At 42.6% G+C, this 15,492-nt stretch overlaps 1 protein-coding gene across 4 annotated transcripts in view; it reads left to right on the forward strand.

The window, feature by feature from the left end:
- meis1b (Meis homeobox 1 b) overlaps positions 1-15,492 on the forward strand; it is a 66,454-nt gene that overhangs the window by 38,320 nt on the left and 12,642 nt on the right. For all 4 annotated transcript variants that reach the window (XR_013818449.1, XM_079842935.1, XM_079842934.1 and 1 more), the window contains exon 9: positions 9,183-9,259. Coding sequence is in view for 3 of the 4 variants with exons in the window: in XM_079842935.1 (XP_079699061.1) it covers positions 9,183-9,259 (77 nt within the window). In the remaining variant the exon portion in view is untranslated. The remainder of the gene's footprint in view (positions 1-9,182; positions 9,260-15,492) is intronic.

Here is a 15,492-nt window from a genome sequence, read left to right on the forward strand (position 1 = left end):
TTATCAGCTACTTGTGAAGGATTAGCCGCTAACTACTGTTGAGTGTGAGATCATGCTAGGCCTGCATGGTCTCCTGCTGCATACCAATCATGGCCTTAACGTTACAAACCATGCTGTCTGTCTCTCAATCCTAGTTTCTGTGTAATCCCATTAAAATGCTCAGGTGTGGTGCAAGGTTCTCCTATATTCAGCGCCTAATGAGCAGTCTGTCTGTCAAATAAATTCAGTAGCCTATTGTGGAAATACAGTAAAAAAATATCTAAAGCCATTCCATTTAGATCTCAACTAATCACTCAGAATATAGTAGTGTTAGCTCGGTTGTCATTGGGATGGACTTATGGGGCATTTAGGGAGGCTGTTAATCAGGGATTACGGTAGATGCTTGATCCACAACTGCCAGAGCTGGGAAGGGCAGAGGATACAACCTGAGGTGACATAAGGACAGTCATATTTGGATGTCTATACAAGTCTACTTTCCACAGCATTGCCAATTTTAATATTTGGGTGTCAGTCCAGCATGCTCTGTTCTGTAATGCATCTTAATCTGAGGAGTACTGTTGGCCAGGGTTTAGCTATGGTCTTGCCAAGAGGTAAAGGTCCATTGATGATTTTAGATGGCGCTATGTGTGGAGATTCAGACTAGGCTTTGCTGATTTACCCTAGCTATGCTGTAATCGTCAGTGCTCAGGGATCTTTCCGCCTGCAGTCACCAGCTCAATACCTTTTACTTACAGCCACTGCAGAGCATTCCCCCACAGAGCAGAGCTCCAGCAGTCTGTCCCAGATACTCTTGGCTCACTCTGTTTGTGTGTGCATGTGCGCCAGTGTATGCCTGATGGATTATATGGCAGCAGAGACGCGGTAATCAGTTTGCACGTTTGCTGAACTAATTTATCAATTCGGTTCCTCCTACTTGTAATCTCAGCCATGCGTGCTGCTCTGAGCTCATTGTGCTTTTCATCTGGGGACAAACAGTTCTCCAGGAGAAAACGGCACTACCCTCAGGCCCCTTGATGGGGCTTTTTCCCTTCGTGAAGGAGTCACAGAACATCAACAGCGTAATTGTCTGGCAATGTGTCTGAAAAAAAGTTAACACATGCACTAATTTCTGCATCAGTATCACCTAGACTGACACTGCTTCCTTTTGCAAGCAAAGTGGGCCAAAACAGGAAAAAGGGGGCAAGCATTTTATAGCCTATCATTAACTGTGCTGTCTTGGAGAGGAGATAAATAAAAAATATTTTACTGTATACCATCATGCGTAAGTGCATAAATAGTTTAATGGAGCTAGCGTGTCCTGTGCACTGAATCCAAAACCCTTTTAAAGTGCCGTTGTCTTTGTTGTCATTGATTTCCCAAGGTGATGAACAAAGGGTAAATGGTCTCAGACACTTAAAACCTCTTAGATTTGTCTTATTTGCCTTAACTTTATCCAGGACCTGGCACGTACTCAACTATTGAATAGGATTCTCTCCATTTAGCTCTGATAGTGGATCTTGACCTTTTCCTGCCGCGCTGAGTGCATGGTGTTTCCTGTCGCAATAAGGGATGCATGGCTGCATGGGAGCTGCATTGAGAGCACCTGCTGATCCATGTCGTCCCCATGGAGATTTGCCGCGTGCAGCCAGGGGATCACTCCCCTGTGTGAGGCATCTGCAATATGCGTCTTGAACCAGACATGGCCGTATTTCATCAGATTAGATTCAGACGTTAATAGAAAGTGTGAGATCACTAGGAGAGGAAGAGAGAGTTGGTCTATGGGCCTTTTTATTTTTCTTTCTCTCTGTTATCAGCGGAGTGTTTTAGCTGTGGTGGAAAAGGAAGCAGACGGAGGCAAGGCGCTGCTCACTTGTTTGTTACGACAGATTAAGTCATCGATTTGTATAAGCTGTGCACCGATGGAGAAGGATCTGTCTTCCGCTCCGTGAGAAAGAGGGAGAGAGAGAGAGAGAATAAAAGGTAAGAAGAGGTGGGAGAAGGAGATAAAATGAAATCGCCAAAGAAGAGGAAAGGAGAAATATGTCTCTGTGTTCTTCCTTCCTTCACTCTGCCCACTTTTATCCAGGCAGTGAAATGGCATAAGGGAGCAATTGTAAAATACCTTTACCTTCTTTTAACTCTTTTCCAACCGTGACCAGGTTTCTCCTCCCCCCCAGGCCATCCATTGAACATTAATTAAAATGGCCAGGGCAAAAGGGTAATTATGATAATAACATAATAATATCGTGCAGGTTATTAGAATTTTTTTGAGGTTCCGAAATTGCTTCCTTTGAGTATCACATTTCAGTGGAATTAGCTAAAGGATAATTTCCTTGAAAGTAAAGGCATTGGAAAGGATTCTTTGGTCAAGGTGCAATATAGTAACCCGATTCTCTTAACATTTAATGCACCATGAGTTCCTGCTCCTGCCACTCGGCCCCCACCTTCAACAAACCCAGTTTTGGCTGTTGGGAGGCAGGAGGGTGGAGTAGCTTGTGTACCGGAGCATGCATTAATAGCCCTGCTTTGCATTTCACTCGCAGTCCTCTTGACAATAGCTAAAACAATCATTTGGGTGTTTATCAGCTTTAAACGATCTCAAGCCGCTCTGATTTTGTGTCAAGCACAGCCGCTGGCTTGCACTCTCCGGAGTGGGTCGGCCGAGGTGGCATGTACCTCTTTGTCTGTGATGCTACCTGACTGACTGTGCTAAAATCCCCATCCCCACAGATATTAGACTCCCCCGCCGAGTGCCAGCAGCCCACCTCCAGCTGCGGTCGGCGTGGCAAGGCACGGCGCAGCTGAATTGCTTTTGAATGTTCCCCCTCAAATAGGCTGTAATTACAAGCTTAAAGAGGTTTAGTGGTCCAGTAAACTACATAATCACCCCTGAATTAGCCCGGGCTCATCAGCCGCAGTCCACCAAGCTCCAGTCAGTGTTTGCTGGCTGGCCCCCTTATTACCGTGTGACTGTGAACAGCAGGTGTGGAACAACATGCATCCCCCTTAAACACAGACTCCCCACCCTTCCACTGGTATCTGTAATGAGACTGAATAAGAGACTGCCTACCCTACTGCGACTGACTTTTATATCAGTGCCTGAACCTGGCTTACCTCTTTGTAGGCGCTTGAAGCTATAGGCCACCTCATGAAAAATATAGCTCTGCTCTATGTAAAGCTATTCAAATACCAGCCACTGTCTTCAAATGAAGTGGCTTACAAATCCGGGTGTCCAGATATGTGTTATTTTGTCTTTTGCCTGTTGCACTTTGCATTTTTGGATGCAACGCCCTTAGCTTAAATTTGATGATGTTGATTTAGAGCATTGTGGGCTTGGACGTTTACACAGATATGGATAGATTTGTATTTCAGCACACACCCATCTTTTAATTTTAGACCTACATTCTGTCCTCAGCTGCCTTCAGAACAAGAGTGCCTATTCCTTACCCAAAAGCACTTGTGTTACACCCTATTCCCTAAACCAACAAAACATGTTTTTAAAAGGATGACTAATTAAAATGCTGGGAACCAAATTAAACATATCCTCTTTTATCAAAAGTAGAGATTAAATGGTGAAAACATTTTCCAAGGGTGAAATTTCCCCAGCTTTAGCTTGTTGTAGTACAAGGATTTCTAAAAAACACTGTGTGTGAATAATTCATGTGCCGGCTTTGTGTTGACTTAGCTCGCTACAAACTTAGTGGTGCTCCCAATGAAGCATTCCCACTTTCTGTGAGCCAGCCAGTCACCAACTCCGCCAGGGCATCTTAAACCCTGGCCTCCAGTTGTTTTCCAAATCTAAGATCTTTCTCTCTCTTTTGTTGTCGTCTCATTGGTGAATCAATCTTAGGAAGAAATTGGGTTACAGAGGCTTTGCTGTTTTGTCTTTTCTGTGCTCTCTCTCTCTCTCTCTCTCTCTCTCTCTCTCTCTCTCTCTCTCTTCAGTTTTCAATATGAAGCATGTTTTGTTTTTCCTTAATGAAGGGCAAAACTTCATGTTTATGCCACGTACACAAAAAGGAATTTGAAATGTCTCAACTTTTCCTCAGCCAAGACAAAGCTCTTAGGACAAGATTTATTGTGCCTTTTTGTGAAATAACACCTTTCAATGATAGAAAATAACGTTGCAACAAAGCTGTGATGCCTCTCATACCTATTTTACTGACGAAGACAACAAGTGCATAATTGTCTGGAGAGACGATAATGCTCTTAGCCAAATATCAAGGGTAATCCTTCCTCCCCCGGCCTAAGGTTTGGGTTGGATGTTGTAGGTGGCCCTATCTGCAGAAGGCCTGAAGCTGTGGCTCTGGTGCAGTTAATGCTAGCAGAGCTTGAGTAGGTGGAGCACTAAACTTCAGACATAATCCTGTTTTCTCAAGGGCCAAGCCACGGAAGAGCGGTGGACGCAGCCCACACGTACAGTGGCTGGTTCTGAGATGGGATATTGAAATGATACTCAGTAGACACCTAGGCCAGAATGGCCCCTGGATCAAGCCTCAGGCATTCCTCAGGGGCAGCTTGGCTTCCATGGGGATTAGCCACAAGGAATATGGAAGTGAGGCTGCAGTAGGAGACCTAGCTGAAATTAACCCTCACATACCTTGAAAGGACCCACTGACCTTAGTCGCCCCTACAACGTATTTAGTGGTAGACATCACATTTCTCTGGGAGATGGGCACTTAGTGGACTCATTGTCAGATGGAGCCACTAGGATTAATTCTGTGACTGTGTCCTGCGACTCAAGATGCATGTTTAATTTTTGTGCCATGCCTCCCCACTAATTTTCTGTGTGAGGAATAAGCACCATGTTCAGCACACACTTATTTTATTAAGTTAATCTTGTATGGAAAGCTTCTTTAATCCAAATCACACAGGATAGAGAGAAATGTTCCCTTAAATAGAACATAACGATAATAACGGTAATGTGGGTAATGAAGGCAGCAGAGTGGGGGAGAGGGGGATTGTGGCTGATTGTAATTAACTGGTTAAATGGAACACAAAAAGATGTGTCCACAGCGATTGGGGGGAGGATGTGTTCAGTATGTGGCCTTAGCCAACCCTGGGAGTCGATGGGTAAAGAAATACTGCTGGGATTCTGGCTTTTTTTTGCGGGGGAAGCAAAATGATGAAGAAAACGCAGAGATGAAAGGAACTTCCAAAATAGTTCTCCCCTCACAGTGAACTAGAGGATCCTGTCTAAGGACCTGATAAGGAGCGCAGCTGGAGCTCATCCAGACCTCCTCCTCCCTGTTCTACATAGACACAACTCTCCCCACAAAAGACATAAAGACCAAGAGTACACACCTCTCATGTTTCTGCTCTCATAGTCTGGGTTGTACCTCTCAGCTTTCAGGGTACAGTGCAGTAAATACTGGAATTCTACCCTCTCCCACGGAAAGGTCTCCTGACACAACTTGACTCCTCATATCTTGGCTGTATTCAAAACAGCATTCTCGGCCATCGCTCTGAATTGTGGGTAAGGAGAGCAGAGTCAACCGAGGGTTAGGGGGGAAGTCTGAGTTCTGTTTCGAGCAGCAATCTTCGGCTCAACCAGTGAGAGCACGAGAGAATGGGAGAGACCTGTTCACCTCTCTTATCTTGCTGATAGGACACGGACTCTACGCTCTTCCCCACCATTCCCTGTCTGAGGGGGCCATGGAGGAAGACCGGGAGGGACAATTGTTGATGCACTGGTAGACACACACACACACACAAAGATAAGATACATGATGGAGAACTGAGCACGGGGAGGATTGTTGGGCATCATTCACTTGGTATCCACCAGTGCAGAAGAGGCTGGAAATTCTGATGAAAGGAGTAGTATATTTGGACAAGACGTATCATTAAGATAGGCGAAGGGAAACAGGGAGGATTCGTTGAGACTTTCCATCTGTTCTTTAGGCAGTGTTATTGCTTTCTCACTAAAGCATCACGAGACCCTGAGAAAACAATTGTCACCCTGTACTGCTGCCAAGAGGATTAAAATACTCAGTCGCTCTCTGACTATAATAAAATCTGTTGGTTTCTCTCAGTTAAACCAGAATCTAAATCACACTGTTTTGACGCATAGAGATAATTTGGTGTTTCGAGACCCAGACAAAGGGGAAAAAATGGTTTCTGAACATATCCACTTCATGAGTTCATGAATGCTTTAATATTATGAAATAAATCAGCAAGTATGGAAAAGATGTGTGTGAAGATTTTTGCAAGAGATGGAATGGAAGAACATTTAGGGATGCCAAGAGGGAGGGGGTACAAATCTGAAATCTGCAGAAAGAAGTTTGCACAGTAATCTGTTTGAGAACAGGCATCAGAGCACCCTACAGATAAGAGATTGTTGCAACAAAACAATTTGTAAAAAGAAAAATAATAATAACCAAAAGTCTGGCACAGTACTTTTAGTACATTTATGTATCCCCTGTTGTGATTGCAAATAGACACTGGACAATTTACATATAAGCCGGAAAAAGATAGGACCTAAGTTAGAAGTGTATTTGGGTGTACAGTAATAAGTGTAAATGGGGCCTCAGTCACTGCTGCCCCATTCTACTCAAATACTGGTGTGGCTATGTTGAGGTCATTATGACAACAAAGGTGAGGCATGTATATGATGCTGTAGGCGGAAGAGCTTGACCCAGTTGGCGTTTGTACAGGAATCCTGTTTGGGTACTGCTGAATGCTCACAGTCGAAGCCACCTGTCAATCACAGAACGAGTCTTTGTATGGGGTTTCTAGGATTTAATGAGAAGTTAGGATAGGATTAGGTTACATTTAAGTTGAGCTGAAACTTGACTGCTCGTTTTCTCCACCCCATTGTGCATTGTTGTAACATTTCATTTTGTAAAGTTGTCTAACAAGTTGCCTTAGTTGACAGTCCTCCTCCCACTACTTTTCTTAAAAGTGAAGCCAGTACACTGCATTCTTCTTTTTATACTTCATCAACATTCTTATGATATTTAACATTTGCATTTTAGTGTGAATCACTCCCCTAGTTACCCCTGCCTTTACAAGTTTGCACCACATCATCTTTGACTCATAAAACGTAGCTGTGGAAGAGATTTCAAAATAGCAGTTGCAAAAGAATCTCTCATCTCATTTCTTCTTTCCAAATTGTGTTGTCTGAGTGAAACGGAATTTTAAAGGTTTTAGTGTAGGAGAGGTAGTGAGAAGAACACAATGATGTGTGAATCTCATCTGGTCCCAGTGTTCTCATTCCTGGAATTGCAGCAGCCCAGAACTGGAGTCATTCGCTGTGGGGCCAGCAGCAGAACAGGCAGCGTTAGTGCTGTCATATAGCCTTCGGCACGGCCTTCCCCCAAAAAGTCACGAGGCCTTTGATTCTTTTGTCCAGACATGCTCTTCAATATAGGGCTGACTAGCCATTGTGCCACACTTAATGCCATACTTTTTCAACACAGTCTGTGTGTAAAATTGAGCAGGACTTCTTTTCCCTCTCAGATGATTTGGTGAACTACAAAACAGGACAGGGATGAAATAATTCTAATGTTGGAGTTGATTTTAGGATTATAGTTGCCATTCAATTTTTGATGCTCACAGGCTTGCTATCAACGATTATCACCGATCAGATGACAGTGAGAGATGCAGGAATGTTGTTTTCTCACATTTCCAGTCCTAGCCGTGCATTTACACAAACGTTATCAGTTTGTAGTTTACATCGATGGACTATGGATGTGATAAGGGAAAAAAACATTAAGAATCAGAAATGGCTGGAGGCGTCACTACAATTATAACTTTCTGCATGAAATAATCCACAGTTTGTTCCAATTACCTACAATTGGATCACATGAAAATGACAGAGCGACAGGAAAACAGCTTGCTTTCTCTGGCAGTACCAGTAAATAAACATGCATTCAGCAACATGAAAGACATTCCAATTTATTATTGCTCAAAAAAAGAGCAGACAACCCGTGGCGCCAACCATTTTTACATTTCTGTTTGTTCATTTGGAAGCCTTGTTCTTATTATACTTCTCAAAGGGTGAATCAGAATCACAATCGGTGATGTCTTCCTTTTAGATCACATAAGTAAAAGCAAATTATATTCACAAGCACCCTTTCTTTGCTGCATACATTGCTCAACCAGTAACTGTGCTGCAGTGTCAAGCATGTTGACTCACTATGGTTTGAAGTCCCATCCATTGTCACAATGGTTGATTTGCAACCCAAAGCCAAGTTAAAGCCCCTGTCTCAGTTAATCTCTAGCAGGTTGTGCCAGGTTTGGTAAAGGACTTAGAAGTTCCAAATCTGTTAGCATAGTGAGGCAAGGGGAACACTGAGCCATTCACAAAGACTGGAGGTGTCTAGGTTTGCGTATTGTGGTGACAAAGCATAATATGAAAATAGTGTCCCATAGAAATGGGAAAGCAGTTATTGCTGTGCTTTGAGGCCATGCACAGGGTTCTCTCAAACTCATCTCTCTCTAGGTATAAATATGGTGTAAACATTGTTGCTCACTGTACATCCCATTTTACATGCTCAGCAGAGGCCTCAACGCAGGCTCTGTCTTGTCTTTTTCGGGAACAGCACATTGTTTAGACTCAAAGCTAGCTAGCTCCATACTTCACACTAACGCTAATATAAATCAAGCCAATCTCACCTCACCTTTATTTAAACAGCTGGATCAGCTCAAATCAAGTTCACAACTTTAAGAACTCAGCTGTATCGAAGAAGCTTATTTTCAGTACTTTGGCATTGTGCATGTTGTTAACATTTAGATGTTAACTGGCTAATCATCAAGAATGAGGGTTATCTTACAGCTTTTATAAAAAGGGAAGAGGTCTGTAAATATATGTGGTCTGTATTCCACGCAAGGCTTCAGATATCCATTCTCCATCATGCATTCATGGCAGCAAGATGACTAGAATACATTTCAGTAAGGTTGCCAGCATAGCACTCTAATTACTGTTTCTGTTCCCACACTTCACTTAACTTTATAATTGGCTTGCCTTTTTCGCTGCCATTAATTACACGATTTCATATTCCATTAATGACTCTAAGAAAGAGACACACCTCACTTTTTCACACTAATTAACAGCTGCTTTGCCACTTTTCCGCACAAACGTGTGAGCAACGTCTCCCTTCTGTACCTCAGACCTTTCGCTCACTAACAAATGTGCTCATTAATTGATTTATTTACAATGTTTCTCATATCATTTCCTGTGTTTTTTTTCTCTCCTTTATCAGCACCCCTACCCTTCAGAAGAACAGAAAAAGCAACTGGCACAAGACACCGGACTCACTATACTACAAGTGAACAACTGGTAAGTCAATTGTACTTTTGTGTTTACATGCAATCAATAGCTTCGCCCCTGGCAAGCAGCTCCTAATGATTTGAATTAATACACTCCCCTCCCCCCGCTTTTACTCGCCCCTCCCATCAGTCTTCCACTTATCGCCTCATCTCCCTGCAAATCAATTCACCCAAAGGGATATTGCCGCCAGGATTTTTCCAACATTTTTCTTTTTTTGTGTGTGTGTTGGCTCATTCAAATATGAATCCCTGTGAGAGCAGAGCCTCTCTAAATCCCCTCTCTCGAAAGCTGTCTGCCCCGCACTCACTGTGACACGGAACTCGTTGTTTCTGTCTGACCAGCTAGTATTTCCCCACGTCAAACGTTCTGTAAAGTTTGACAGAACCTTTTGCACGGGTGCATTTGTTATCAGAGATGGCTATCAGTACATACTTACTGTTATTAGCCGTGTCTAATGAAGGGCCTGAGATAGGGAGTGCAGAGGTGAAACTGAGCACAGGAGGGAACGTTTGATGCAGGAACACAAAGAACAACCTTTGCCACATATTTCTTCTCAACAACCTCGCCAGACCCTCACATGAAATTCTGTTTGCAAACTCTCTCCGCTCTTGTTCTCTGAGTGTCGGAGATTGATATTGCCAAGGATCTGATTTCACGCCCTAATCCATTTTGCTAAATAAACCCGGCCTTGATGTGGGCGCTCTGAACATGGGATGGGTTACTTTACTTTAAAAATGCATTCTGAAACTAATTACTAACCACAAAATAATTACCTCACAAAAGGTAATTAGTAGTCTAATCATCTTTTTAGTTACAAAAGAAAAATGATAGAAACTAAATTACTATATAACGTCCTCATTCAACTGCTTTCCCCCCCAGCAAATTTCTTAACGTGTAAATATTTGTATGAACTTTAAAAGATTTAACAACTGAGACATAAATTGAACAGATTTCACAGACAATCTTCTGGTGTTTTTCAGAGTCTGCAGAGAGTTGTATTTATGGCGAGTTTACACTGTACGATTTTAGCACCGATAGCATCAGATTTCGCGAAATCGAGGCAAATCGGTGCTCGTTCACGCAAGTGACAATCATGCAGTGTGCATTATCAAAGACGCGATCTGAGAGAATCGACGATGCGCCGTCGACGCCTGTGAAATATTTGGCATGCTAAATATCTGGACCTGTCAGAGATTCAAAATTCTGCTGTGTTCTGACTGAAAATTACATCGCTGATGACCTGCAGCCAATGAGAGAGCAAGATACAGGACAGTGGAAGGGTTGGGGAGGAGTTATAGACCAGAATATCAGAAATTTGGTTCGCAAACTTCTAGCTATCATTTTTAATAACAATTCGGATCTCACACACGCGTTATCCTGCGTTATTTCCTTATCACTAGCGTGTGTTTGGTTGTGAAACGTAGTTTGCGGACCAGAGTTGTCGGCAATTCTTCCTGTTATAAAGTCATGCGATTTGTAACCCCCTGTCATCTATCCATCATGCAATGTTAGCAACATGCATGCAGTGTGAATAGAACAGTGATCTGACGACTTTGAAAATTGTGCATTTTGAACTCGTTACTTATTGTAACTGTGACCATAATTGTCTACCGCTTGTAAACTGTAAGTGTCTTAAGGACTGTTCCATAGGAACAAGTACAATAATTGTTTATGGTTCATTGAACTAGCATGACAAACATTGTTCAAAACCTTTCCAATAAAGATCTGTGAAGCTTATTTGTATTTATACATTTAAAGCAATTTTTCAGCAGTCAAGTCACTTTATTTATAAAGCGCTTTTTACATGCAACAAGATTGTTTTGGCTGTACAGCCGCTCTAGAAGAAAGAGTCATTGTCCATTTTACGTAAATTCAGCATTGATTCATATCCGTTGTAAAAATTATTAGTTATTAATTTAGGGGCCATTTACTTGACACCGTTTTCAATTGAAAAACTTTTTATGCGTTCCGGCTGTTCATTTACAGGACAAAAGCGTTTTGGTGGCCAGAGAACGCAAACTTTGAAATAGGTTTCAAAGTGCAAGCTTTTGAAAACGATGCGGTCATCTCCGAGGACACTTCAAAAATCCTCCAGCTCAGCTCAGTTCAGTTCTCATACAACGTTGTCAAATCAGGCAGATCAAAAATATTGTTGAATATTAAGTGTCATCGCAGTGAGTTGGCAACAGTAAAAAAAAAAAAACGAATACGTTTGAATATGTTTTACTTGTGCGTCATGTCATTTACATGTGATAGTTGCATTTATCATAGAAACTGGCAGGTACAAAGGGCACATTGTTATGAACTTGTGCTAAGTGCTATGGGATGCAAATCTGAAAGTTTCTACCATAGTAATTATTGGTAGTACTATCATTTTTTATTTAAAAATGTATATTCTGCTAGCAATTGTTTTAAAAAAAAATGTATTGCTAAGCATATTAAATTTAACTGTAATGCATACACTTTTGTATCCTGATTACATAACAATGTTATTCCGTCGGGCTTCTCAAGCTTATTAACAAACAATCTCTTGCTATGTACACCAGATGTTAGGAGAGCTAGAGAGATGGGAGATGTATTAAAGCCCATTACACAAAATGTAATTTCTGACAACATAATCCTTACCATTGTTCAGTTTGGTACCTTGGAGACAACCGGTGACTAAGAATGAGGATTAATTTACAAAAGTGGCCTATCAGTGGGACGCAGGCTGGCGGACACCGGGGAATCTTGTTGGGGTTATCAATTTCTGTGACCTCACAACAACCCATGGGAGATCAATTCTTTCAGCCATATTAGTTAGCAGAGAACACGCAGGCAATTACTTCACACACCGTCCTGTCCTACACCAGCACTCTGGCTGCTGGGATGACTCATTTTAAGCAGGGTTTGCTGCCTGTGTTGGTGCGGGTGCAAGAGAAAGAGCACTTGTCTAAGCAATGAACCAGAGGTGGTCAATTTAAGCGGTATTAGCCGCTAAACCCTGCATGCTGAGATCTTGCTGCCCTCTCCCAGATTGTGTGCCTCAATGTAGATGAGTGTTCGGGTGTGTGTAGAAGGGCGCAGATGACATGGAAAGTCTGTATGAAAACACAGAGAGGGAGAGAGAGACTCGGCACATTTGGGGTTAGAGAGTAGGATCTGTCATTTCATAGGCCCGTGGTTGTGCTTAGTAGGAAGCTCACCATTGGGTGTCTCCATGGCAACCCCTGGTGATGTTACCTCCTGACCTGCTGATTTTAGAGGCAATTTCCCTAGCTGTGATTCTATTTATCAGACTAGTCAAAGCACAGGGCCAATATAGCTTACTCCCAACATACAGTATTCGTGCAAATCCAAAAAGCATATAGATTTAATTCAATTAGTATGCAAGTCCATCATCTAGCTATGTCTCCGAGCAAAATTTAGTTGATTATCGGACTCAAGGGTGAACATGTAGAAATGTGACACCAAACAAACAACTAACAGATGGAGCTAAACAAGAGATCAACCGAAAACGACAGCTTCCTTAAGCCCTGCTCTCCTAGACTTGTTAACACACATGTACGTGTCCATTATTGATGAAGACTCAGAGAATCCGCGGGCTGAAGATTAAATAAAAAATGCTAAAGGCCATGCGGGGTGCTGATCACTCATGAATTATTGGCGTTAACATAACGTGAGGGACCGCTGCGAATCCGGGTCCACATATTAACAATCGACCCACGTGTTGTTTATTCGACATATATTGCGAGTGTCTGAAAACTATTCCTCAAATCTGGACGATGCGCAATAGATGTACACTTAGTCACACCCTTATGGACACTGTTACGCACACATGAGCAGAGACGCATGCGCACCCGTGGACACGCATGAGCACACAGAGACAGCCTAAGACACAGTGAGCGAGCACGGCATCAAAGAGAGGATGTGGATAGACGGTGGGATCTATTTTTGGAGGGAGATGTCAGAGCTTTGATAGGGATTATGTACAAGCGCATAATGATGTGGAGGTACAGTCGGTTTTTACATCCAAATGCAAAACTTCGAGGGGAGAGTGAGAAAAAAGAAAGATGCAGAGAGGAAGAAAAGTTTTAGCCTTTGACGATAAGAGGAAGCATTCTCAGAACACTCCATAAAGATCAGTGATGTAAAATCAATGGCGGGGTCATCGGGTTTCACATGTTGCCCGGTCTTCCCTTCCTGACGGAATTTAATAATCCCTTTAAAGATGCTGTTTAAACCTTAGGGATGGATTGTTTTGTCAATAAGGCGGCTTTTATGAAAGTCTTAAAAGCATGGAGTGAAGTGTGGCGGGGCTACTTTAGAGAAACAGCGTCCACACACCCTGGATCAGGTTTCTGCGCCTGAGAGAAAAAAGGAGTGAGAGAGAGAACTGGATGACTGGCATGCTTCACTTCTTTGACAGCCAAGCCCGCCCATGTCAAGAGAAGTTGAAACTTGTTCAAGAAAAGCTCTGGATGATTGCTCTATGTGCATTTCGTGTGTAGTATCTGGCAGCGTTCTTATAGCTTAGGGGAAAATGTGACCCCTGACCCAGTAGGTTTCTTGGAGAGGTGATGCACAATGTTTTTACCAATACAGAAGCAAAATCTATGCGCTATCTCAGTTGTTTCTCCCAGACTACAATACGATTTAAACGGAAAGCAAACAGAGACTTGTTTGAGAACAAAGATTGTGGTACAATAGATCTCCACATCTGTGCTTGGATTTGTCTTGCCATCAAGCCAGTATTTTCATTATGAACCTAAACATTTCCCATCCAGATATACTTGCACATTAACTCCTCCTCCTGTGTCAACAATTTGCTTTATATTCCAAAAGGAATTCTTGGAGAAATATCTGAGACAATGTACATACTTGCACCAAACGGAGAACTCAATTAAACCTCTCGAGCTGTAAAATTGAAATGAAGACAAACATAACTAGTTACATAACTATCCACTTCGTTAATTCTGCTGAGCTATCAAAGAGCAACATCTGAGCAATAAAATGTTTCTACAAGTTCTTGTTTTAGACCGTATGTGTGTAAGTGTTTGCTAGATCTATAATTCTGGGTGTAGTGTACATGCACAATTATTTGCTTAAGCTGAGCATGCATGTATATCTGTGAGCGTCACTGTGCATGCATGCATATGTGTGTATGTGTGTGTGCATGCAACAACGGCCCAAAGGACGCGAGTAGGTCTGGGTGAGATGAGCCATAGCCCATGTCCCGGAGCGGCCTTCACACAGCCTCCCTGTCAAGGTGCTTTAGCGTGAATATCCGTGGCCTTTCAACAAAATACCAACACACCCTGGGGTCAAACCACCAAACAAAAGACATATTTACACCAGCGAGACACAGGCATGTGGCCCAACCTACACCCTCAAAATCCCCCTGCTACATCAGGCAAAGATGGAGACAGTGGAAAGCTCAACTCCATGAAGCTGGATGGATATAGCGATTGTTTGCCTTTCTGCACAGTTGGGCTCAGTCTGTTCTCAAGTGTTTGCTAACAATTCTGCCATACTGGAATTTCAGCACTTGCTCAGACCTGATCGCTGTGTTGTGTCAACAGCAGACAAGTTGGAGTGGTTCTCTCTCTCTGTGTGTGTGCATGTGTGTGCGTTTAGTCATGTGAAGTCTTTAGTAATGTGTGTTGGACTGGGTGTGCATATGTGTGTGCGTGTAAACGAGACCAGCGCAGTTAAAATAGTTTCTTTGTCTCGAAGAGAATGTGTCTCTATATGTGGAGATATATGTGCATGGATGGCTCTTTGGCAGTAAGTTGTCGTAGGATATGTGTGTGTGTATGCATGCATTCGTACAGAGTCTGTGAACCATACAAGGGTGCACCCCCCTCTTTCTCTCCCTCTGTCTTACATCACAACAGGCCTCAGGCAATGCCTACATTTTTCTTCTTTTCTCTACTTTTTTCATCCTCTCTTTTGTGGGGGAATGTGAACATGACAGACGGAGGGTGGATCGGCACTAGAGCATATTGGTTATGTTTATAAATCTAGGAACAGATTGGACCGCTGATTAGCGAGCCGACCACTGATTAGCTAATGAGCTTTTAGCATTACAGTGATTGCAAGGTCATGCTGAACTTCACCCCCTCCAACAACAACCACAAAAAATAAGCACACTAGAGCGACACCTCATATATTTATCTATAGGCTATGTATAAAGAGTCAAAAATATTGTCCTAGCCAAAATGTTTCCTTTTAATGTGAAGTGTGTCATGTCTGCACAATTA

Source organism: Gobio gobio, assembly GCF_949357685.1.
Source record: "Gobio gobio genome assembly, chromosome: 18".
In the NCBI taxonomy this organism is placed as follows: domain Eukaryota; kingdom Metazoa; phylum Chordata; class Actinopteri; order Cypriniformes; family Gobionidae; genus Gobio; species Gobio gobio.